Source organism: Saccopteryx leptura, chromosome 2 (genome assembly GCF_036850995.1).
Source record: "Saccopteryx leptura isolate mSacLep1 chromosome 2, mSacLep1_pri_phased_curated, whole genome shotgun sequence".
Classification (NCBI taxonomy): domain Eukaryota; kingdom Metazoa; phylum Chordata; class Mammalia; order Chiroptera; family Emballonuridae; genus Saccopteryx; species Saccopteryx leptura.
Genome location: NC_089504.1, coordinates 364,242,529 through 364,266,888, shown reverse-complemented (window position 1 = coordinate 364,266,888; position 24,360 = coordinate 364,242,529). Strand labels below are relative to the sequence as shown.

Genomic DNA, 24,360 nt, shown 5'->3' with positions numbered 1-24,360 from the left:
GTAAGTTTCACTTTTTTCAAATTTGAAGCATTGTGACCTTCAAAAACAACAACATGCAGGTTCAAATAAAAATATTTATACCCCACCTACTTCCAGAAAGAATTTCAAGCAGATTATTCAAATATAAATACAAGGCCAAGGCAAGCAGAAGTAATTTTTTGGATTATCTGCCACTCAGGACTAATAGTGACACTGGCTCCACTCAAATGAGCATGGACAATCAGGAGCTGGCTATATGGAAAAGTAGCTGAGAGAGCACAAGAATTATTAAAGGTACATTTGCTATTTCATACAAAGCAAATGACAGTGATGAAAGAATAGCTACTTGGGTACATGCAGCGAGTAAATGATACCTCTCAAGGAATTTCACATGTACAGTAGCAGTATTACCACATATTAAGTTTGCTCTAATTGTAATTATGAACTACTGAAAAACAAATGATAACCAATATACATCATTGTAAATGTTCCTAAGTATTTAAATGAAGAAGACAGCTAGTCAGTAACCCAGCTCAGGACAATGTGCTAAGCATTCTACAATACAGTAACATAAAATAAATCAGACAGAGCTGCTCTCTAGCCAATATTGGGGGGAGGAGAGGTGGGGAACACAGAACACAACATAACTGAAGCTCTGTGTGGGGGAAAAATCATTAAAAGTAGCCAACTATATTTTATCCAAAATTCTAAGTATATGACTTTAATTAGAAACCACTTTCTTAACAATATTTAAAATTATTCATATTTCCATTTTTCTCATGCATACTACCATGCAAATTATATCTGCCACCAGTTCTGCAAAGTAGTCAACTACTATATATACTCTCAATAAAGGTTTTTTAAATAGAAATGACATATAGGTATATATATATGTGTGTGTGTGTGTGTGTATATATATATATAGCAATATGCTCATTAGTAACTGTACTAATTATAATTTCTGGTAATACTTAATAAAAACATATAAAGTAGAAATATCACATTTTTGTTACAAACTAATTCACCTAAAATTCTCTTAAAGTATAATTTTTTTTTAAAAGATACCTATCTAGCCTCCTCTTACTTCAATCAGATCAAGAAAGTAGGTTTTCTTTTTTACTTATTTTCTTATTCCAAAACCCACATCCTTAGAAGCCTGGCATCTAGGATGAACAGGGCTGAGCAAACTACACTGGAGCCGTCTCCTCAGCCAGGCGAGGGGACTGAGCGCTTCCAAGGCACCAGGACGTTAAATGGCAGAAGGGTCTACAAATACCGTCATTAGCAAGAGTCATGGAAGGGATTTCCCTAGAATAGGGTTTTGAATAATGGTAAAATGATCCGTGGCACGTCTACTTTGCAATGGCAGATGTGGCTTGGTGGGGGACGGTGTCATCACTAGTCTTAAATGAAAAAGCTTCATTATCTTACTTCATCATGCGCCTTGCAGGGACTCCACTGAAAAAAAGACAAAACAGGAGGCAAAATATTCAAGCCTCAAGGTAAGCCATTTCAATGTTAAGTATCTTTTTACTAGCAGATCATAAAACCAGCTAGTTTTATGCAATAATTTATTTCATTTTTGGCCTCGGAAACTCAAAGTTGTTACCCCAACCCCCAAGAAGCCAGAGGAAGATAACATATAGTAACACGACAGCAAATTACACAAATCTAAACTATACCAACGCTATATTATAATATGTCAGCAGATAACATGAAAACAATCTCTTTATAGAATAATGGTCTTTAACTGAAGAACTCCAGAGACAACAAATACTTACGTCTTGATGTTCTCATGGTACACCTTGGTATCTGATGGCTGGTTATAGAGTGGCTATAAAATAAATCAAATATATACATATAAAATGTTGTACACAGGTCCACAAAGAAAGAAGTTATACTTTACTGTAAGCCTAAATAAAGTACTAATGAGTCTATACAATGTATGCCCTATCAAAACTTCCATATTTTTGGGTTACCTGAATAACTTTCCTAATAATTCCACTTCTATAAGAAGATTTATAAATCCATTTTATCTTATAAAAAATCCATTCATTTAGAGGTTTAAAATTTTAAAGACAAAAAAGATTAAGCACCATCATCATGCTAACAGAATGATTCAAAGAGCTAGTTCTGTCCGTCCTCCTTCTTCCCCCCTGGAGTAACTGAATGACAGCTTAGGACAATGCTTCTTCCAAGGTAGCCGAGTTCATGCACCATTATTTTAAACTGTATCACAAACTCACTGCCCAGCTACATTCCTCTCACCCCAAAATAAACAGATCGCAGTCCATCTTACCCCATGAAAAACTACTACAAAAAGCACTAAAAACAAAAAAACTTCTTACCAGTTCAACTTTTGGCCCCAGACCTTCAAATATTTTATGAGCTTCTTCTGCTTTTTTCTACAAAGACATTATATTGCATAATTAAAAATTACATTACCTAAGTGCAAAATCACTACCAATTTAATAATATTTACCTAAAGACCAGGCTATAGGTAAACTTATCCTTATTTCCAAATATTCTTCTTTCATGATAGCCTAAAATATTATTTCTATTTTTATAGTTTCCTCGCCAAATTCAGTCAAGGCTTAACATCTGTACTGAAAGCGCTACATAAAGAATTGGTAAATTCTTTTTTTTTTCTTTTTTTTTTTTCTTTTTTTCTGAAGCTGGAAACAGGGAGAGACAGTCAGACAGACTCCCGCATGTGCCCGACCGGGATCCACCTGGCACGCCCACCATGGGGCGACGCTCTGCCCACCAGGGGGCGATGCTCTGCCCATCCTGGGCATCGCCATGTTGCGACCAGAGCCACTCTAGCGCCTGAGGCAGAGGCCACAGAGCCATCCCCAGCACCCGGGCCATCTTTGCTCCAATGGAGCCTTGGCTGCGGGAGGGGAAGAGAGAGACAGAGAGGAAAGCGCGGTGGAGGGGTGGAGAAGCAAATGGGTGCTTCTCCTGTGTGCCCTGGCCGGGAATCGAACCCGGGTCCTCCGCACGCTAGGCCGACGCTCTACCGCTGAGCCAACCGGCCAGGGCAGAATTGGTAAATTCTTAAAAGCAAACACGTATTAGAGAGGGAACAGAAATCCGCAATTAGAAATAACCTCTCAAACATTCTAAATACTGTACTCCCTTTCACAATGTCTTTAATGAAATTAAAATACATAAAATACCATAAAGTTGTCAGTTTTTACTGTGATAAGCCAAACAGATCTCTTTGAAGAACAGCTTATAATTTAGCTTACTTTCTAGTTACAAGAAAACTTTCCTAATAACCTGAACAATAGAGGAAACTACTAGGCTGATTTACTCAAGTGTTCAGTAAGTAGTAAATAAATGTTGAATTATATATATTTTATGTGCTATTTTCAAAAGTAAAATAAGTGCTAACAGAAATCCTTTTAAAAGACAAATGAAATTTAACAAAATTCAACATTGAAGATATTTAAACTAGAATTATATGACTAGCAAATAAACGGCTCATGGTTCTCAGACCCCTGGTTCCCCCACCAGTCTCCCTAGTAACAACGGCTCAGGCCCGCGGCAGAGCCCACTGCATTTGGCAGGAAACTTTTCAAGGCTTCTTATGTGACGTACAAATGGAAATGGGTATTAATCAGTATTATTTTCCAAGAGTAAAGAAAGACGCTCTCTTAAAATAAGTATTCACCCTGTCATCTCAGTTATCAATCACAATCAGTCAAATACCTATTTATCATACAGTATATAGAATGCGAAAAGAACATGTTAAAAAGCTTAGGAAGTAGGCCCTGGCTGGTTAGCTCAGTAGTAGAGCGTCAGCCTGGCGTGCGGGAGTCCCGGGTTCGATTCCCAACCAGGGCACACAGGAGAGGCGCCCATCTGCTTCTCCACCCATACCCCTCTCCTTCCTCTCTGTCTCTCTCTTCCCCTCCTGCAGCCAAGGCTCCATTGGAGCAAAGTTTGCCCAGGCGCTGAGGATGACTCTGTGGCCTCTGCCTCAGGCGCTGGAATGGCTCTGATTGTTGTAGAGCAACACCCCAGATGGGCAGAGCATCGCCCCCTGGTGGGCATGCCGGGTGGATCCCGGTCGGGTGCATGCGGGAGTCTGTCTGACTACCTCCCCGTTTCCAACTTAAGAAAAATTTCTTTAAAAAAATAAATAAAGCTTAAGTAGTACTGTAATGCACTTTCCAAACTCCAAGAAACTTAAAAGGCAATTAATTATTCAGATGAAAAAAATATGTATCAAAAATGTCAAAAACAATGGTATAAATATACCCATTAAATTGGCAGAGCAAATCTTATTTCCATAGCTAGTTTTAAGGCAGGGTTTGTTGACCTTGGTACTATTAACATTTTGGGCCAGATACTTCCTCGTTGCGGGGACTGCCCTATGTACTGTAAAACATCTGGCAGCATCCCTGGCCTCTCCCCAGATGTCAGCAGCGTCCACCCCTCAGCCAAGTTATGACAATCAAAATACATAGTCTCTGGCTGAGAAAAGCTGCTCCAAGGCAACTATTCATCTCAAGAAGCCAAAATGTAATTATAACAAAAATTCAAAGGCATATATTAAATAACACACAAATATCATTATAGATGATAAATTTGGAAATATCTAGCACCTGCAAATTACTCTCTCTAGACCCGACACTTACCAGTTTTTAAATCTGCTTTCACAAAGCACTCTCTATTAGAGTCTATACCAAGAACAAGCAGGCTAAGTGGAACTGTTCATAAATAATACTGAGAAACAAGAAAGAAAAATTATCTTACAGCAAATATTTACTGTATATTATGTAAAGGCACTTACCTTTTCAGAGCTAATTATTATATTAATAATTATGTATAATTATATATTTCTTATATATAATAAATATATTATTATATGTAATTATATATAATTCATATATATCAAAGGCTAGTACTTCAGGTGTTTGCAGACCTCAAGATATAAGCTTTGCAAAATTTTATTAAGTACTTAACTTCATGTTGGCTTAATTGCTAAGAACAGATTAACCTATCAATAGCTTGGCAGAAAAATATTTTCATTTTAAACCCTCACATTTCCATATTATAATTTTTATTCTAAGTCTAGAAACAGAAATAATTCTTCAAATATACACCGAGTATGTTCTGGGCACTTGCTGGACCCCAAGTAACAATGAATAAGACTGCCTTTAGTGAGCCAGGAAGAGAAGGGTCTTGAAGGTTCTTCACAGAGAAAATAACACTTGAGCGAGGTCCTGAAGTACAAGTGCAATCAACAGACAAGAGACAGGTGAAAATGACAAGACACAAAAACACCTGAAGGTAGAGGCAACATTATGGGGCAAAGATACTAACAACTTCAGAGGAACACTCAGAACTTGTTCTGACAGGACATCACTAAAGAAAGAAGTATATATTTGGCCAAGGGCCAGGAAGACGTGTAATCACTAATATTTATAAAAAAAAGTTTGGACTGTTCTGCAGAAAGTGGGATATCATCAAAAGGTTTTATTTGGGCCCCTGCCGAGGGGCTCAGTGGACAGAGCATCAGCCCGGCATATGGATATCCAGGTTCAATCCGCAGTCAGGGCACACACGGGAAAGCAACCACCTGCTTCTCCCCCACCCTCTCCCTCTGCTTCCTCGTCTCCCACAGCCAGTGGCTCGGTGTGAACACTGCCCCTGGCACTGAGGACATGAGCCTCAGGCACTGAAGAAAACAGCTTGGTGGATTCAAGCATCAGCCCCAGGTGGGGGTTGCAGGGTAGATCCCATTCTGGGCACATGTGGGAGTCTCTCTCTGCCCTTCTTTCACTTAAAAAAAAAAGTTTTATTTGAAGAATCACATCATGGGACTCATACAAAGGATGACTTAGAAGAGACTGAAGGAAGGAAACTAAATATGTGAGAGATAAGGGCTCAAATTAAGGTACTGCCAAAAAAGGAAGATAAGCAACTAATCAGACCAATATTTAGGAGGTAGGACTGATGCTCTTCACTGATTAGCTAAATCTACAGTGGCAAAAAAAAAGCAAAATAGATCATTCCTAGGACACCTGCCCAGGTGAGCAGAGGTTGTTGACACTAAGGACACCTCTACTGTCAATCTCCTTCTTTCTTCTGCTGTCACATTAACTTGCAAATCATTTAATCAAAATATAGACAAGCCTGACCAGGTGGTGAAACAGTGGATAGAGCATCAAACTGGGACGCAGAGGACCCAGTTCAAAACCCTGGGTCAACAGCCTAAGCACGGGCTCATCTGGTTCGAGCAAGGCTCACCAGCTTGAACCCAAGGTCACTGGCTTGAGCAAGGGGTCACTTGGTCTGCTGTAGCCCCCTGGTCAAGGCACATATGAGAAAGCAATCAATGAACTAATGTGCCACAACAAAAAATTGATGCTTCTCATCTCTCTCCCTTCCTGTCTGTCCCTATCTGTCCCTCTCTGTGTCTCCATCACACATATACACACAAATATACATATATAAACAAGATGATTTTTAAAACTACATTCCACTTCATCCTGGTCTTCTACTGATACATGTCTTATAATTCTGAAATTAGAGCACTTATAAATATTTTGGAACTCAAAACCGGGAAGAGTAACAGAAATTAAACTTTTTAAAAACAGTACAGGATAAAAGTCTGTTTAGAGACTAAATAAATCTTAGTCTGAAGTTTAAATATGATGGAAGGCAATTTCTCAGGAAGCTAATTTTAAAGTTAACAGTCATCTGCGGGGAGATTTCTTCCTCCCACTAACTTTCTAAATAAAAGATGTCTTACACAAGATAATGGCCACTAGCTCTTAAGCCACATTTAGCTTAACTCCTAACCAGAACCAACTGCTGTCAAACAAGGCACAAAAGGTACACCCGCTCCCTCCTTGCCCATGGTGTCAGAGCAAAGCCATCAAAGAAAGCCCGAGAAGCTGTGGAGACCCTCAAGAGGCAGCAGGGCGAGGCAGAGAGGGCGCTGAGGAGTGAGAAGAGAGGAGTGAGGAGTGAGAGCGAGGGCTGCTCCCTCACCTCGTCCAGGAACCTCGCTCCAAGTCCACAGCCACACAGGTGCCAACACAACGGATGGCTGCTAGCAGGGCGCACAAAGACAGTGATTGCAAAAAGATGATTCCTACAATACTGTGAGCTGAGAATCACCCTCAGTGTAATTCTAACAGTAACACAGACTTCAAACCTGGTCATCTATTCCTCACAGACCGCACTGCAAACTGCATGTGTGAATTCTAAAACGGAAGAGACGTCTCCAAGTTTTCCATTTTGTTGATGGCACCAAGAAACATCTACTACACTAATGAATGAATATACTCACAAGAAGCAAACACAGATTAAATTCTATATCAGAGCTAATTCAGTTGGTTTCAGCCCTCACATCCGGGTCAGACAACCACAGAATTTATTAATGTTCAAACTGTGCACTAGGCTTGTGAGGCAAGGCTCATAAAGAAATCCATGGCCCTGGCCGGTTGGCTCAGCGGTAGAGCATTGACCTGGCGTGCGGGGGACCCGGGTTCGATTCCCGGCCAGGGCACACAGGAGAAGCGCCCATTTGCTTCTCCATCCCCACCCCCTCCTTCCTCTCTGTCTCTCTCTTCCCCTCCCGCAGCCAAGGCTCCACTGGAGCAAAGATGGCCCGGGCGCTGGGGATGGCTCCTTGGCCTCTGTCCCAGGTGCTAGAGTGGCTCTGGTCGCAACAGAGCGACGCCCCGGAGGGGCAGAGCATCGCCCCCTGGTGGGCAGAGCTTCGCCCTTGGTGGGCGTGCCGGGTGGATCCCGGTCGGGCGCATGCGGGAGTCTGACTGTCTCTCCCCGTTTCCAGCTTCAGAAAAATACAAAAAAAAAAAAAAAAAAGGAATCTCTTGCTGAGTTAAAACAGTGAGTCTGATTGCTTTGATTCTGAACTCCCTGTTTTTTAAAAAAAAAAAGATCCAATCAACTAATAAGTATCACTGAATTCAATTTATTTGAAGATATACTACGAAAGAATTCAGGATTTTATTTTATAAGATTCTTTGCCACTATTACCATCTCTAATCCCTATTTACTTTATCCCTGAGGTCACAAACTGGCCCTGAAGCCTATGAACCCACCAAGGTATTTTTATTGTTCCACAGTGTATCTTTTTAAAAAGCAGGAAATTTCATATAAAACTCCACGTTCGTCTTCTCTTAAACACGGGAGTACTGTGGAGTCAGGCCACACTCAGCATGACCACAGAGCACTGCCCTCCAGGTGTGCCATGAGCAAGTCCTACTGCCCTTGACCCTCACTGGCTCGACCTCCTTATGGACATGCCTCTATTCACTCAATAAACTGAACTCATTTTGAACTCAGTCGAGAAAATAATATTAATTGCCCACATTACCTGCCACGACATGTCCGGTTATCTCACGTATCTGACGTCCTTCAGCTATCCATACAGACACAAGCATGTATATATGAGTCCAAGATCATTTCTGTAAATGTTTAATGACTAATTCATAGCTGCTTTTCTTAAGGTCAATTTCCTTTAGGACAGGTTGCCTGTAAGATCTACTGCTCCACTCACTACAAAGAAGCAAACTGAAACAACAATCCCAACTTCTACCTTGTGACCACCTTCACCTAACAAGCCTCTCGCTCCCGAGCAGGGCAAACACGCCCCTCATGCTGCACTGTGCACTTCTGCAAGTCCACTGCTAAACGGCTCCACTGGAGAGTGTCGGTTTCCTCTGAACTCCTAGTTCCTGGGCTGGATTCTGGCCAAACACTAACTCTGATGTTACAAAATTATTCACAGAATTGAGGTCTGGCTTTCCTAAAGCCATGGATACTTTTACCGTATTTTATTAAATATTCTAACACATCATTTGGTTCAAAATATTTTTTTTCTAATTTTCCTCCTTAAAACCCTAGGTGTGTCTTATGGTCAGGTGAGTCTTATGCAGCGAAAAATACGGTAATTATGAATATAAAAAATTTTATTTTAATAAACCGAAAAAAGCAAAGTCTACCTAAAGGTCAATGGTCTAAAAATCTATAACAAAGATTCATATCATAGCCCAGATATGAATTATGAAGCTGATAATGAAAGTCATTTCCACATCCAATGGCCCACCTCAACTACAATGCTACAATTGGGCATTCAATGTCCCTTATAAAGTGAAAAACTATAGAACAATTGTTTTGTATTATTTGGTACAAACCTGTTTGCCAGTATTTACGTAATAGGAGACTCAGCTGATAAAACTATACCTGCGTTAAGTAATATTTATACAATATAACATGTAAATAAAATGTTAAACAAGTTAAGACAACTGTCAATTTTTCTTCAATCTTAAAGAGAAAACACCAAGCTTCAAAGTTTAAGAACATTAAAAATTATAACAGAAACCAAGCTCTAATATAACTCACACCACTGTGGACACACTGATGCCTGAGAGAAGCACAGATGGTCACAAAGGCTCGTACCACTAGATGTGTCTGGACAAGCGCTTACCCGGTTCTCATCATAGATGATCTGGACGATGCTGCGGTGTTTCTGTTCCACAGGAGGAGGGGACACAGGCTTCTCGGGCTCAGGAGGTTTCGCTGCTTCTTCTTCGAGCTGTTGCTAAGAGACCCAGACAGGAAGAGTCAGGCATCTGCTGCATGTCACCCCCACCAGTAAGTAATCACCTGAGTTAACACATGCTACTGAGCAATGCTGTGCTGATTCCACGGGGTGATCACTTAACCTACTAGGGTCTGATAGACCCAAGAGCTCTAACACATCCAGTCAGATTTCTCTGAACTAATGACTAAACAGCAGACGCACAAACCAGCCCCCATCGCTGCAGAGACCAGAGAAAGAGCTGGGTCATTCAGACAGAGCGGCCCTGCCAGCGCCCTTGACCACAGGAAGACAGCGTCAGGAACACGCAGGCCAGGAGACCCACAGACCACCACTTCCCACCACAGGGCTGCTGGCCCAAGACCAAGGTGGCCCAGGACTGGGCCATAAAGGAGACACCCGTTACCGTGGGCAACGCGGGAGTTTCCACGGCTGAGGCGGCACTGCCACACTGATCTCAGAAGCCCAGCAGTGCAGGTAAGAGAAAATAGACATTTGCCCTTCAGTACCACCCACTAGAAAATGAAAGGAAGGCCTACTTATCAATTCACTGAACAGTGAAGATTCAAAACTTCTAAAAAAAATTTTAAAGAAAAAACAGGAGATTTCATTCCCACAAATGCCCAAGAGGAGAAATAACCCATCAAGTACAATGAATAACCAAAGTAAAAAGGGAGTTAGGAAAGAAAATGAAAAATCTTCAGAAAATAAACTTGAAGATAGGAAAGACCGATTTAAATGACAGAGAATTCAAGATTACAATTCTGGGAAAAATCAAGGAGATACAAGAAAAACCAGAAAAGTAATTCACTGAGCTCAGAAATAAAATCAACGACAAAAGCAGCACTTCATCAAAGAGATTGAAATGACAGAAAAGAACCAAATTCTGGAGCCAAAGAACTCAATATATGCAATGAAGAATGAACCAGAGCCCAGGACATAGGGGAGGCCAGACAAAGAAAATAATTAGTTACGCTGAAGCTAGAAATCAAGAAATGACTCAGGAGGGAGAGATAATAGATAGCCAAAAGATAAATGAAAGACTTCTATGAGAACTGACTGCATTAGAAAGAGTAACGTAAAAATAATGGGTCTACCGGAAGGAGAAGAGAGGTAAAAGGAACAGAGAGCCTATTCAAACAATCAATCAATGAAACTTCCAAACCTATGGATCCATGATTCCAAAAAGCTAACACCTAATTATCTCAACCCAAAAAGGCCTTCTCCAGGGCATATATTAAATCTCTCAAAAATTAATGACAAAAGAAAAATTCTCAATGCAGCCAGAGAAAAGATAGTAACCTTTAAAGGTAGCCTCTAAAAGAAACCCCACTAAATTATTGTCAGACATCACAGAAACCCTAAAAGCTGAGAAAGAGTGCAAATATTCCAACGATTGCCCTAGCCAGCTGACTGAGTGGTAGAGAATAGGCCTGGCATGTGGATGTCTTTGGTTTGATTCCTGATCAGGACACACAGAAGAAGTGACCATTTGCTTCTCCACCCCTCCACCTCCCCCTTCTCTCTCTCTCTCTCTTTCTCTCTCCTGCTGGCATGATGCACACACTTCTCTCTCTTCCCCTACCACAGCCATGGCTCAATTGGTTCGAGCGCACTGGCCCTGGGTGCTGAGGACAGCTCCACGGAGCCTCTGCCCAGGCGTTAAATATAGCTAGGTTGCAAGTATGACCCAAAATGGGCAGAGCATTGGCCCCAGACAGGAGCTGCCAGGTGGATCCCGGTTGGGGGTGCATGCGGAAATCTGTCTCTCTAGTTCCCCTCCTCTCACTTGGAAAAAGAAAAAAATAAAGTTTTAAAAAATATTCAAATTATTGAAAGAAACCACCACACAAGAATAATATATCCATCCTGAATAGGCAGTGGTGCAGTGGATAGAGAGGACACAGAGGAACCAGGTTCAAAACCCCGACGTCACTGGCTTGAGCGCGGGCTCACCAGCTTGAGAGTGGGATCATAGACATGACCCCCATGGTCACTGGCTTGAACAAGGGGTCACTCAATCTGCTGTAGCTCCTTGGTCAAGGCACATATGAGAAAGAAATCAATGAACAACTAAGGAGTTGCAACAAATAACTGATGCTTCTCATCTCTCTCCTTTCCTGTCTGTCCCTATCTGTCCCTCTCTGTCACTGTCTCTCTCTCTGTCACACACACAAAAAAGAGTAATATATCCAGCACAATGATCTATATAGAAAAAAGAGGCATTTCCAGACACAGAGAAGCTGAAGGAACTGCCTGCCACAGGACCCGCAACAGGTCCTCTCCTACCGAAAGGAGTGGGTGGTCATGGAAGGCCAGGGAGAAGACAGGACGGTGACGAAAGGGAGCACGTTCTCGGGTGCTCTGTTCAAACAGCTGAGAAACATGAGAAGCCAAGAAGCTGAACACAGAGAAAATGAATGGGTCAAACAACGGGAGGCGTAAAAAGGGAAATACAGAAAAAGGGCAAACAGAGAGTTTTAGACAGGAAAATGTTAATCATACATGGAAAATAAAGTTTGTACCTACAAAAAGAAGAAACCAAAGATATAAATCTTGGTAACCCTGGATTACACAACAGTTTCTTAAATAGGACACCAAGAGGACAAGTAATAAATGATAAAATAAATTCGACTTCATCATAATTAACTTTTGGCCTTGGTGTGACTCCGTCTGAGCAGCTATTGTCTAGAACAGTAATCCTTTAACTCCACCCTCCTCCTCCCTTACCTAAGAGGGCACCACCACCCCACATTAACCAATTAAACTCATTACTTAAATAAAATAAATCCCCAACGTGTTTCTTTCCATTGCTAACATTTCTAGGTGATTCCTTTTGCTTTCCATGCACGGGAATCTCACTATTCTATTTACTAAGGCTACACATTTTTTACCTTAGCACTTCCTACTTTTCAAAACTGTTAAGTTATTCTACAGTTTAAACTTTTTTTTGTTTTTTTTTTGGCTAAAGTGAAATTTCTGGCTCCCAAATAAAAATGTGAAAGCCATTTATATATAAAGAAGATTCAACAGACATGGACATGAGCCCCTTAGGGATCTCCCAGAACTATCTTTTCAGTTGTGAACTAAAGATCAATGGAGACTGTCACTCTCAAGTGGATAAGATGAAAATGAGCATCAGTTATCTTTAAAAATGGTCAGTGTAGAGGTTGGTGCAAAGGATGAACTGCAGATTGTTGAAGAAAAGGCAATGAATTATGAAGACAGTCCAATTTAAGTAACACTGGTAACTGACACCATCCATACAGCCAATGTTTCCCTTGGGGGCTCTGAAATACCCCCCCCCCCCCGTGGTCTCCCCGGGCCCAGGGCCTGCTCACATGAATGGACCAGCTGTGGAGGAAGATGAAGACAGGTTGGGAAATTCCCACACGCAGCTGGAAAGTGATCTGCCCCTAGAAGTGACAGCAAGTCCCCAGAGAAAAGGAACTTAATTATGAAGATCATGACGAATGTAACGAGGAGGTGGCTAAAGAAACAGCTCCAGTTCATAAATCTATACAAGATAACTGCAGCCAAAGGATCACAATCATCAAACCAGAATGAAAAACACTCAGAAAACAGGAAAATCTATTGAAACACCAAAAAGAGCTGTAGATGACATTAAATTTAAAAATTCAAGCAAATCAAGAAAAAAAACACATTGAAAGGCCCTGGTAAACAGAGCCCAAAATGGGGAGAAAGGGAAAAAAGAGAAAAATAAAGTGAGGACTACCAACATCCACAATGATATCTTCTATTTAAATAGCAATCCCCTTTCCTGACCCACCCCCCCACCCATGCCCCTCCCAGGATGTAAAGCAATCTCAACTCCTAAGATCTCAAAACAAAATATACATGAAAGTTATGGCGGCATTATTCATAACAGCCCAAAAGTAGACACACCCAAATGTCCATCAACTAGTGAACAAATAAAAAATAGTATATCTGTGCAATACAATTTCATTCAGCCACAAAAAAAAGTGCTGTCACAGCCAGTTAGCTCAAGCATTGACCCCAAGGTCGCAGGTTCAAACCCCAGTCAAGGTACATACGGGTTGCAACCAACAAATGCACAACTAAGTGGAACTAATGAATGCTTCCCTCTCTCTATCTCCCTCCCTCTTGCTGCCTCTCTAAAATCAATCAAGAAAAAGAAAAACAAGAAATGAAGTACAGATACAAGACAGCATGGATAAATATTGACAACATGCTCAATGAAAGAAACCAGACACAGAATGGCACGTATCAGATGAGTTTGTTCATCTGAAATGGACAAAATACATAAATCCATAGAGACCAAAACAGAGTATTCATTTTCGGGGGGTAGGGGGGTTACAGAAAGTACTTGCTAATAGATATCTGGTTATTTTTCAAAATGATAAAAATGTTCTGAAATTATACAGCGGTGATAGTTGCACAACTTTATGACTACCTTAAAAGCCACTGAATTGTACACTTTTAAAGGGTCACTACTGCCCTGGCCAGGTGGCTCAGTTGGAGCGTTGTCTCAATGTGCCAAGGCTATGGGTTCAATCCCCAGTCACAGTGTTAATAAATTTAAAAAAATAAAAGGGTCACTACTATGGTTTGTGAATTTTTTTATCTCAAGAAAAAAATCTTCCCCCAACTCCACAAAAAAGAAACACAAGATGACAAGACACAAAATAGAAGTTATCTGCTATACACAAATGACAAGAGACTTTAGGAAATAAGAAAATGGTCCAAAAAATCCCCAGAAGGAACACAAATAAACGATAAACAATGAAAATAAGCTCTATCTCATTTCTGACGAGGGAAATGCAAACTAAAACCACAGTGAGAACTGTTTCACATCCAACTGAAGAAAATTATCCAATGAAGGCAAGGTTATACACAAAATGTAACTTGTACATGCTAGCAGTGAGAATGTAAAATGGTACTACAATTTTAGCAAACTTGGTATCCAGGAGTAGTATACTCAGAGGCACTCTCTGGCCAAGCAACGTCGTTCCTGAGCACATGCCCTACAAAATCGGTTTACATGTGAACCAAAATATACATCACAGCAACAAATTAGAAATAACTCATCGAATTAGATCAAAAATACATAGATGGAACAAGGTTTGCTATCTATTAGCATACAATCAAACAATACAACAGATGAAATTAACGGATGAAACTAAGGAAAAAGCAAAAAATAAAAATAAAAAAGCAAGTCACAGGCTTGACCAGGCGGTGGTACAGTAGATAGAGCGACAGACTGGGACGCGGAGGACCTGAGGTTGCTGGCTTGAGAGCACACTCATCAGCTTGAGTGAGGGGTCACTAGCTTGAGCAGGGGATCATAGACATGACCCCAAGTCACTGGTTTGAGCCCAAAGGTCGCTGGCTTAAGCAAAGGGTCACTGGTTCAGCTGGAACCCCCCTTCCCCCGTCAAGGCACATATGAGAAAGCAATCAATGAACCACCAAGGAGCTGCAACAAAGAATTGATGCTTCTCATCTCTCTCCCTTCCTGTCTATCTGTCCATATCTGTCCCTCTCTCTGTCACACCAAGAAAATAAAGGGAAGTCACAGAATCAAAGAATAGAGTTGAAATGAATGGAAAATTCAACATTACCTTCTTTAAGAAGACATTCAGTCTTAGAATAAATTAAGCAGTAAAATGAAACACTTACTTGCTTCTTTTTCAGTTTAAGGACCTGCTGCTCAACTTTGGCAATTTCTCGATCCACACGGTCCATACTCTGAATTAACTCTTCCTTGGAAAGTTTTGAAGGTGAAGCATTTTGATCATCTCCACATGGTTGCCCAGAGATTGGAGAGGATGGAGCTTCATGTTTGCCTCCAAATGCTGGATCCTTTAGAGAAGAAAATCAAGAGTAACAACTTACTACTCACTAATAGCCAATATTAGTATCAAGACAATCTTAACTGAAAAAGTCAATTTTAAAATATCAACCAATGGCCTGACCAGGCAGTAGCGCAATGGATAGAGTGTCGGCCTGGGACACTGATGAGCCAGGTTCAAAACCCCGAGGTCGCTGGCTTAAGCATGGGCTCACTGGCTTGAGTGCAGGCTCACCAGATACAGAAGACAGGGTGGCAGTAGCCAGAGGAAAAGGGACATGGAGGTATGGGAAAGGGCAAAGGGGGTGTGAGGAGAATGGAAAAGACTCTGCATGGGACATGGGGGCATGATGTGGGGGGTTGTTATATTAAGTGGGACACTTGAAACAGGTCAACAGTAAATTACAACAATAATTTAAACATAAAATAGCCTGACCAGGTCGTGGCGTAGTGGATAGTGTCAGCCTGGGATGCTGAGGACCCAGGTCTGAAACGTAAACTCATCAAGTGTGAGCATGGGGACACCAACCTGAGTGCGGGATCCGAGACAGGACCCCGTGGTCACTGGCTTGAGCAAAGGGTCACTGGCTCAGTTGGAGCCCCCTCTGCCCCCCCCCCATCAAGGCACATATGAGAAAGCAATCAATGAACAACTAAGGTGTCGCAACGAAGACTTGATGCTTCTCATCTCTCTCCCTGCCTGCTTGTCTGTCCCTGTCTGTCCCTCTCTCTAAAAAAATAATAATAAAATAAACATTTTTTAAAAATGTTGGTATCTCCAAGATACAAAATTACAGGTAACTTTTTCCTTTGTATTTGCAAGTTTCCTAAAATACGTATTTTAAAAATAGTTTAGGGGAAAAATGTTTCCTGATAAAAAGCACAGCCGAACCTTACCAAAAATGTGTCTTCTTTCATGTATCAAGTTAACAAATTGCAAGTGAATTTCACAGGATAACTTAAAATTTAACTTTAAGTTAATAAAATTATGGTGTCTTGAGTGCCCCGTCCTCATTTTACAGCCCAGCAAAGCCAGTACAAAAGATATGAGTTATTCAATAGCAGTATTTTCTCGCAACAGTCCTCAGAGCGCTTTCATATACCAAAAAGTCAAAAGAGCTGACTTCAGAAGTCTGAAACAGTGAGTCTGTGGTTCTGAGTTTTATTTAACAAAGTCTTTACTTTCCCAGAGCACTAACACTTAGAGACCGGCGCTAACTAGACTTCCTTTCAGGCCCGGTGCCTGATCACCAACTAAACAAACATTCGAGACCAACAATCCCACAGGGCAGGAGAACCAATATTTACCTTCTTAGCATCTGCAGAGGTCCTCAAGCCTTCTGGCAGCATGTGCACCAGAGGCAAGACCGCGGCGCTGACCCGCTGGAAGTGGGAGTCAGATACCTGCTCCAGACGCGGCCGCTTCGACTCCAGGGAGTCATGGTCCCCTGGGGACGGGCCCTGGTGGAACTGCTCATATCCGGGTCTCCTTTCCTGAGGCCTACGACACACCAAGAAAACAAGCATTTAAAAATGTTTCGGCAATGTACACCTTCCTGGCTGGACTGTGAAATCAATGGAAAAGCTGTGCTTACTTTGGCGCACAGTGAGCCCCGCCTCCTCCCCCACCCCAGGGGAGCCTACATGTCACTACGCGGCACTGTGAGACTAGGAACCCTCACAGAACACTGTCCTTCAGGACAGGTGGGACGGCTAGTGGTAAAGGTACAGGATGTCACACAGGTTTCAGTTTGCAGAAAATTGAAAGTTGTTGAAAGATAGCTATAAAATAGACTTTTTAAACCTATGATACAATTGCTCAATTCAGTATAATCTAGACTAGAACACCACCATTTGCAGCCAATAATAAAAACAAGCAGGAAAAAAAGTCGAGTAATTGATACATGGACAAATGACTTGAGTTGTGAGGTATCATGAAGACTTAAAAAAAATTCTCGAGAGGAAACTCAACATTGCTTTGAAGATACTTTATTCCAAGAGCTCACCAGGCACTCAGTCAGCAATGACCTCCCGACACTGAAAACAGAAAGATATCTTAGACACGTGCTGACCCATCTGCTCCATTTTGTGCTGCCTGAAGCTTCCATCTGTTGGCTTCCAGGACAAGCTCTCCCCTCAGTCATATCCTAACAGCCTTCTGCTGGCTCACACGATTCTCCACAGGGGAAACCAGAATTGATAGTTGTAAAACAATCAACTTCAGAGATTCTGAACTTCCACATTCTTTACATAAACTGACCTCCCTTGAGAGGCAGGGTGGTACAGTGCACGGCACATGACGTTACACTTTAGAATTGTTGTGTTCAAGTCTCGGGTCTGGCATATACTTAAGCTGTGTAACTCTGGAACCCATTAAACATCTCTAAACCTCAATTTCCTCATCTATAAAATTATTGTTATTATTATAAAAAATATGAGGCCCTGGCTGGTGGCTCAGTAGATAAAGCATTGGCCCAAGGTATGGACATCACAGGTTTGATTCCCAGTCAGGGCACACAAGAGAAGTGACCATCTGCTTCTCTTCTCCTCCCTCTCCCCCACCCGCAGCCAGTAGGCTTGACTGGTGGGCATTAGCCTGGGTGCTGAGGATAGCTCAGGTGGTCCAAGCATCAGCCTCAGGTGCTAAAAATAGCTTGGCTGATTCAAGCACCAGCCCCAAAAGGGGGTTTGCCAGTGGATCCTGCTCAGGGTACATGCAAGAGTCTGTCTCACTATCTTCCCTCTTCTCACTTTAAAAAAAAAGAAAAAGAAACAAAGCTAAAATTACATGAATACCATTCCCACACATCGCTTATTTTTACATATGGAGGGACAAATGCACGGCAAAAATAAAACAAAGAAACACAGTATTTTTTAAGGGTTTTGGTTTACTTTTGTATAGAAAAAATAAAATGTAACAAAGCTTAAAGTGGAAGGAATTGCTGCTACATATCAGACACATGTTCCTTTACCACAAGAAAACTGGTTCCTAAAAAAATTCCTGCTAAGCTTGACCAGGCGGTGGCGCAGTGGATAGAGCGTCGGACCGGGACATGGAGGACCCAGGTTTCAGACCCCAAGGTCGCCAGCTTGAGCGCAGGCTCATCTGGTTTGAGCAAAGCTCACCTGCTTGCACCCAAGGTCGCTGGCTTGAGCAAAGAGTTACTTGGTCTGCTGAAGGCCCACAGTCAAGGCACATATGAGAAAGCAATCAATGAACTAAGGTGTCACAATGAGAAACCGATGATTGATGCTTCTCATCTCTCTCCATTCCTTTCTGTCTGTCCCTATCTAGCCCTCTCTCTGACTCTCTGTCTCTGTAAAAAAAAAAAAAAATCCTGCTAAGGGGTAAGGAAAAAATGATAAAAACCATTAAAAACATAGAAGTCTATTTAACTTAAGATACCCATTTTAGAGGCATCAAATCACTCCAGCCATTTTCCAAATTCATACCTTTATACATTCTCCTAGTACCGCCATACCTTTAGTTAGGTAGTTATAGTATTGTTATCTTGTCAGGATTTACTATGTACATCTGTTAGGAAAGCATAGCTCATTCAGGTGTCTCATACAGACTTGACTTCTATGGGTCTTGGCATCCATTCTTCATGTCACTGGGTTCCATCACCTACTAGAAATTCTCTAAGAGGTTTTCAGATGTTCAATGCTTTCATGTCTAAGAATGTTTCCTGCCTTTCTTCTTAAACATGCCTGGCATAATTTTCTTGAATCTGTTTCTTTTTCTGAGAACTCTGTAGCTATTGGTCTACTATCTTCTGTCACTATGAAGTTTGAGGCCAGACTGTTTTCTCCCCTTGTCAAAACTTTATTTTGCTTGCTGGATACCTGATTATTTTACTTATCCTTGAACTTTGCAACTTACCAGGATGTCTTAATATTGGTAATTCTGTGCAAATTTTTCCTGGAGATGGGTAAGAGTATGTCCTATCAATCTACAGAGTATACTTCTTTCACTTCTTCAGGAAAAAAAGAGATTGTTTAATTTTGAATATATTTTCTTTCCTTTACCAAGTTCTCCACCTAAGAAACACATGTTCTTATAATACATTGGATGATTTTAATTTGTCCTCCATATTTATCAACTTCTTTTTCTATTTTGTTTAGCAGGGGCTGGGGGAAGGGACAAATAGGAGAAGAGGGAAATGAGAAGCATCAACTCATAGTTGTGGAACTTTAGTTGTTTATTGATTGCTTTCTCATATGTGCCTTGGCAGGGGGGAGTGCTATAGCCAAGCGAGTGACCCCTTGCTCAAGCCAGCGACCTTGGGCTTCAAGCCAGTGACCTTTGGGCTTGAGCCAGTGACCACGGGATCATATTGATAATCCTACACTCAAGCCAGCAACCCAGTGCTCAAGCTGGTGACCCGGCACTCAAGCCAATGAGCCCACACTCAAGCCAGCAACCTCAGGATTTCGAACCTAGGACCTGAGCATCCCAGGTCAACACTCTATCCACTGCACTACCACTGGTCAGGCTTGCCTCATTTCATATGTTGAATTTATAGTGATGGGCACTGGGATGCCCAATCTTTCATTCTATCTAATTTGGCTCTTTTGTGTTTAAGACTTATTAAGTTCTTCCACAGTGCATAGCATTCACACGGCATGTTATGCATTTTCTCTTCTCACGTACAAAGCTCTTGTTTTGAGCACACTGTACTGGTCACCGATTTTCCTTCCAGGAACATGTGTGCCCTGCTCGAGGCAGCCCGCAGCCTCCGGCCCTACAGGCAGGTAACCGTGAGCAGCCCCACTCAGACTTCCTCTTCGGTGCGGAGGAGTTGGCATGGGCTCTCCCTGCTCAGCCCCCTCTGCCTGGCAGGTGTCTGTCCACACCCGGAGGGCTGAGTGTGGCTTTCCAGACACTTTCCTACAGCTCGAGGAAACAGGACAACGGGGTAAAGCGAGGGGACCTTTGGTGGAGGCTGTCACAGACTTTGCTAAGAATCCTGGCCCCCTCTACCAGCTGATGTAAACCAGTCCTGAGTTTTGGCTCACTGATTTGGAAAACAATGCACTATGATGGTCCTTCCCAGGGGATGGTATATGAGGATTCCCAAGCAGACCCAGGACCATCACCGCCCACACTTCCAGTTTCTCAAATTAAAGAGTACGCGTGAGCCTGATATACGGTGGCGCAGTAGATAAAGGGACGACCTGGAATGCTGAGGCCGCCAGTTGAAACCCTGGACTTGCCCAGTCAGGGCACACAGAGGAAGCAACTACTACGAGGTGACGCTGACCCCTCTCCTGACCCCTCTGCTCCCTTTCTCTCTCTCCCCTCTTTTCTTTTTTCTGAAGCTGGAAACGGGGACAGTCAGACAGACTCCCGCATGCGCCCAACTGGGATCCACCCGGCACGCCCACCAGGGGGCGATACTCTGCCCACCAGGGGGTGATGCTCTGCCCCTCCGGGGCGTCGCTCTGTTGCGACCAGAGCCACTCTAGCGCCTGGGGCAGAGGCCAAGGAGCCATCCCCAGCGCCCGGGCCATCTTTGCTCCAATGGAGCCTCGCTGCGGGAGGGGAAGAGAGAGACAGAGAGAAAGGAGAGGGGGAGGGGTGGAGAAGCAGATGGGCGCCTCTCCTGTGTGCCCTGGCCGGGAATCGAACCCGGGACTTCTGCACGCCAGGCTGACACTCTACCACCGAGCCAACCGGCCAGGGCCTCTCTCCCCTCTCTTTATAACCAATAAAAAAAATCTTTAAAATAATAATAAATAAAAATAAAGAGAATTCATTAAAAATCCTAGGATTTTACTGACCCTCTTTCTTTCAACATTGCTTCTTTGAGTGATGTAAGACTCTTCTAATTCCTTCCTGCAGTGCACGGTTCTGAGCTCACGGCAGTGGCTGCACGCCTTTCCTTCTTTATGAAGGTGCATTGTTAGCCCTTTTTTAAAAACTGCATTTTTATCATTACTAAATACTGAGGGGAAAGTGATCTGAATTCTCTCTACAACCTTCCCCAAGAAGTATATAAAATAATTTTAAATATGACCAAATAATTTCAAATATTTTATCACCTGACAGTCTAAATAGTAAACATATCTTTTTAATTTTTTAAAAATTTTCGCCTGACCTGTAGTGGCGCAGTGGATAAAGTGTCAACCTGGAAACACTGAGGTTGCCGGTTCAAAACCCTGGGCTTGCCTGGTCAAGGCACATATGGGAGCTGATGCTTTCTGCTCCTCCCTTCTCTCTCTCTCTCTCTCTCTCTCTCTCTCTCTCTCTCTCCCCTCTCTCTATAATGAATAAAAATAAATAAAAATCTTTAAAAAAAAAAATTTTCCATTGATTTGAGAGAGAAAAGGAGGAAGGGGAAGAGAGAGGCACCAACTCATTGTTTCACTTAGTTGTTCCATTTAGTTGTGTACTTATGGTGGCACAAAGGACAGAGTGTGCTGACCCGAATGCTGAGGTCACTGGCTTGAAACTCCAAACTTGCACGGTCAAGGCATACATGAGAGGCAACTACTATGAGTTGGTGCTTTCTGATACTCCCCACTCCCCTTTGTCTCTCACTCGCTCTCTCTAAAAAGTCAATAAATAAAATCTTTTTTAAAAAAGTTAAAATGGAGTCAAAGATGGCAGAGGCGGTAAGAATACCAGGGAAAGTGGGTACCTAACATGTAAAGAACCAGTATTATCTGATCAAATATTTACTATTCTTTGAGGACAGGCCATTACCATCCTCATTTTTACAGGTGAGAAAACGAAGAGCTTAAGTCAGTGATTTTGCAATCCTGGCTGCAAATGAGAAAGAGCTGAGAAACCTTAGACATAAACAAAAACCTGGGCCCAAACTCGGAGACTGATTTAATTACAGCTGGCCCTTGAACAATGCAGAGATTAGGGTACCAACCCCACAGAGTAGAAAATCCACTCTAACTTAAGCCGGCCCTCCACAGATGCAGAATCCTAACAGCCACTTGTCCCTCAAACAGCTGGGATCTGACCAATGCAGGCCAACTGAACTCTGAGTGTCAACTGAAAACAAAACCCATGTATCAATGAACCTGCCCAGTTCAAACCCCCGTTGTTCATGGGTCACCTGTATTGTGAAATGGAACTTGGGCATCAAGTTTTAAAACCTCCCAGGCAGTCCTAATATGCAGTCTCAATTGAGAACACCAGTTTGTATGTATATTGTGATCAAGGCCACCGCTGACCAAGGAGTCAGACACAGGTCCACCTGCCTTCCCCATTACACAGCACTAAGTCTGAACTCGGGGGACAAGTTTTAAGAGTCTGCTTACTATTACAACTACTCTAAAAGATAAACGAGCCCGAAATTCAAACTATAAAGTCACAGATTGGTCAATAAAGTTATAAAATGCAAAAATAAAGAAAAATGACCCACTTGTGAAGTACACACACTTCACAAGTTCAGTTCCAGAGAGAAACATAAAAGAACCCCCATTACCTGTCAGAACCTGGGTGAAACTCTGAGAGCAAGGAAGGCCGTCTGCGGAGCTGCTGCTGCTGCAGGAGCTGGGACGCTTGGCTGACTTCAAGATGAGAAGAGCGGTAATCAGGGACTGCAAACTCCTAGTATGAAGATAACCACAAATTGATTATTAATCAAAAAGTGAAAAACATCATGAAGTTAGACCAACTGTAAATGCATAAGGGCCATGACAGGCCACTAAGTATGGAAAAAACAGCAATGATGACTTTGACCTTTACTTAGAAATTCTTTCCCATAAACCTAAAACAATTCACATTTTAGTTATATGCCATTCCAAAGAATTCAAATTAAATTTTGTGTTCGATTTTGATTCATTCTTCTAACAACTATAACAATAATTTCCAATTTATATTATCTATGTGGTAAGATCTCAAACTCATGTGTTCAATATGAAATCTTAAAAAAGCATGACAATCTTAAATTCAAAATCAGAAAGCTGGGTCACAGAAGCCCTATAGTTAAATCAAGGTACTAAATTTACAAAGGAAGAAAGAAAAGTCCAGAGAATCAACCTGCTAGTTAAGAGAAATAGTTCTTCCATCATACCTAGTTGAGGAATTTTATGTTTGTTTCCTGGCTATACTCAAAAGAGGCCAAGTTATCCGGCCAGCTTAATACTCAACCAAAACTTGGAGCATAAACCTAGGTCTTAACCTAGAAACTCTAGGTAACTGATATTCTTCTAACAACAAACCCGACAATCAGATACAACAAACGCACAACAAAATCCTGCATGGTCACTCTGTTAGAAATCTGTCATAAAGCCACAGGAAGAAGACAAATTAATCCCCAACCTTTGGCTCTCCTTTGAGAATGGCTCTTGCCAGTAAATATATATGTAACAATATAACATGTAGTTTCTGACCAACAAATGTAATAAGAGAAGTCAAGGAAAAAAGAACACACATGTGCCATCTGCAGAGAAGGTGCTCCTTACCTGCTGGTGCCGGGTGCCGGGAAAGGTGTACTGGACAGAGTGGGAGGGGTAGCGACTTTGCTCTGCGCTGAATGCTCCTTGGTTGGGAGGATAACCTGAACTTGACATTATAAGTAAAGAAGTCCTCACTAGGCTGTGAGATCAAGTCCAACAAATAATCATGTTTCTAGGAAACCACCTAAACAGAATGGGAAAAAAGAACTGATAAGAACTAAAGCACCAGGTGTACTTCTAATAAATTATAACTATAACTTCATAAAACCACAACTACCAGTAAAAGTTTTCTCTCATGTGTTTACTTAATATAATAGAAGTTACTGACATTTTTTTTTTTTTTTTTCATTTTTCTGAAGCTGGAAACAGGGAGAGACAGTCAGACAGACTCCCGCATGCGCCCCACCGGGATCCACCTGGCACGCCCACCAGGGGCGACGCTCTGCCGACCAGGGGGCGATGCTCTGCCCATCCTGGGGGTCACCATGTTGCGACCAGAGCCACTCTAGCGCCTGAGGCAGAGGCCACAGAGCCA

At 42.1% G+C, this 24,360-nt stretch overlaps 1 protein-coding gene across 22 annotated transcripts in view; it reads right to left on the bottom strand.

The window, feature by feature from the left end:
• NCOR1 (nuclear receptor corepressor 1) overlaps nt 1-24,360 on the bottom strand; it is a 123,208-nt gene that overhangs the window by 80,867 nt on the left and 17,981 nt on the right. For 14 of the 22 annotated variants that reach the window (XM_066364929.1, XM_066364928.1, XM_066364930.1 and 11 more), the window contains exons 2-9: nt 23,832-24,009; nt 22,850-22,974; nt 16,713-16,905; nt 15,233-15,415; nt 9,458-9,571; nt 2,328-2,384; nt 1,761-1,813; nt 1,411-1,437 (exon numbers count right to left, since the gene is read on the bottom strand). In XM_066364929.1, coding sequence (XP_066221026.1) covers nt 1,411-1,437; nt 1,761-1,813; nt 2,328-2,384; nt 9,458-9,571; nt 15,233-15,415; nt 16,713-16,905; nt 22,850-22,974; nt 23,832-23,939 — 860 coding nt within the window. In that variant the 5' untranslated portion in view covers nt 23,940-24,009. The remainder of the gene's footprint in view (nt 1-1,410; nt 1,438-1,760; nt 1,814-2,327; nt 2,385-9,457; nt 9,572-15,232; nt 15,416-16,712; nt 16,906-22,849; nt 22,975-23,831; nt 24,010-24,360) is intronic. The other 8 variants (XM_066364935.1, XM_066364949.1, XM_066364936.1 and 5 more) reach the window with 1 other exon arrangement.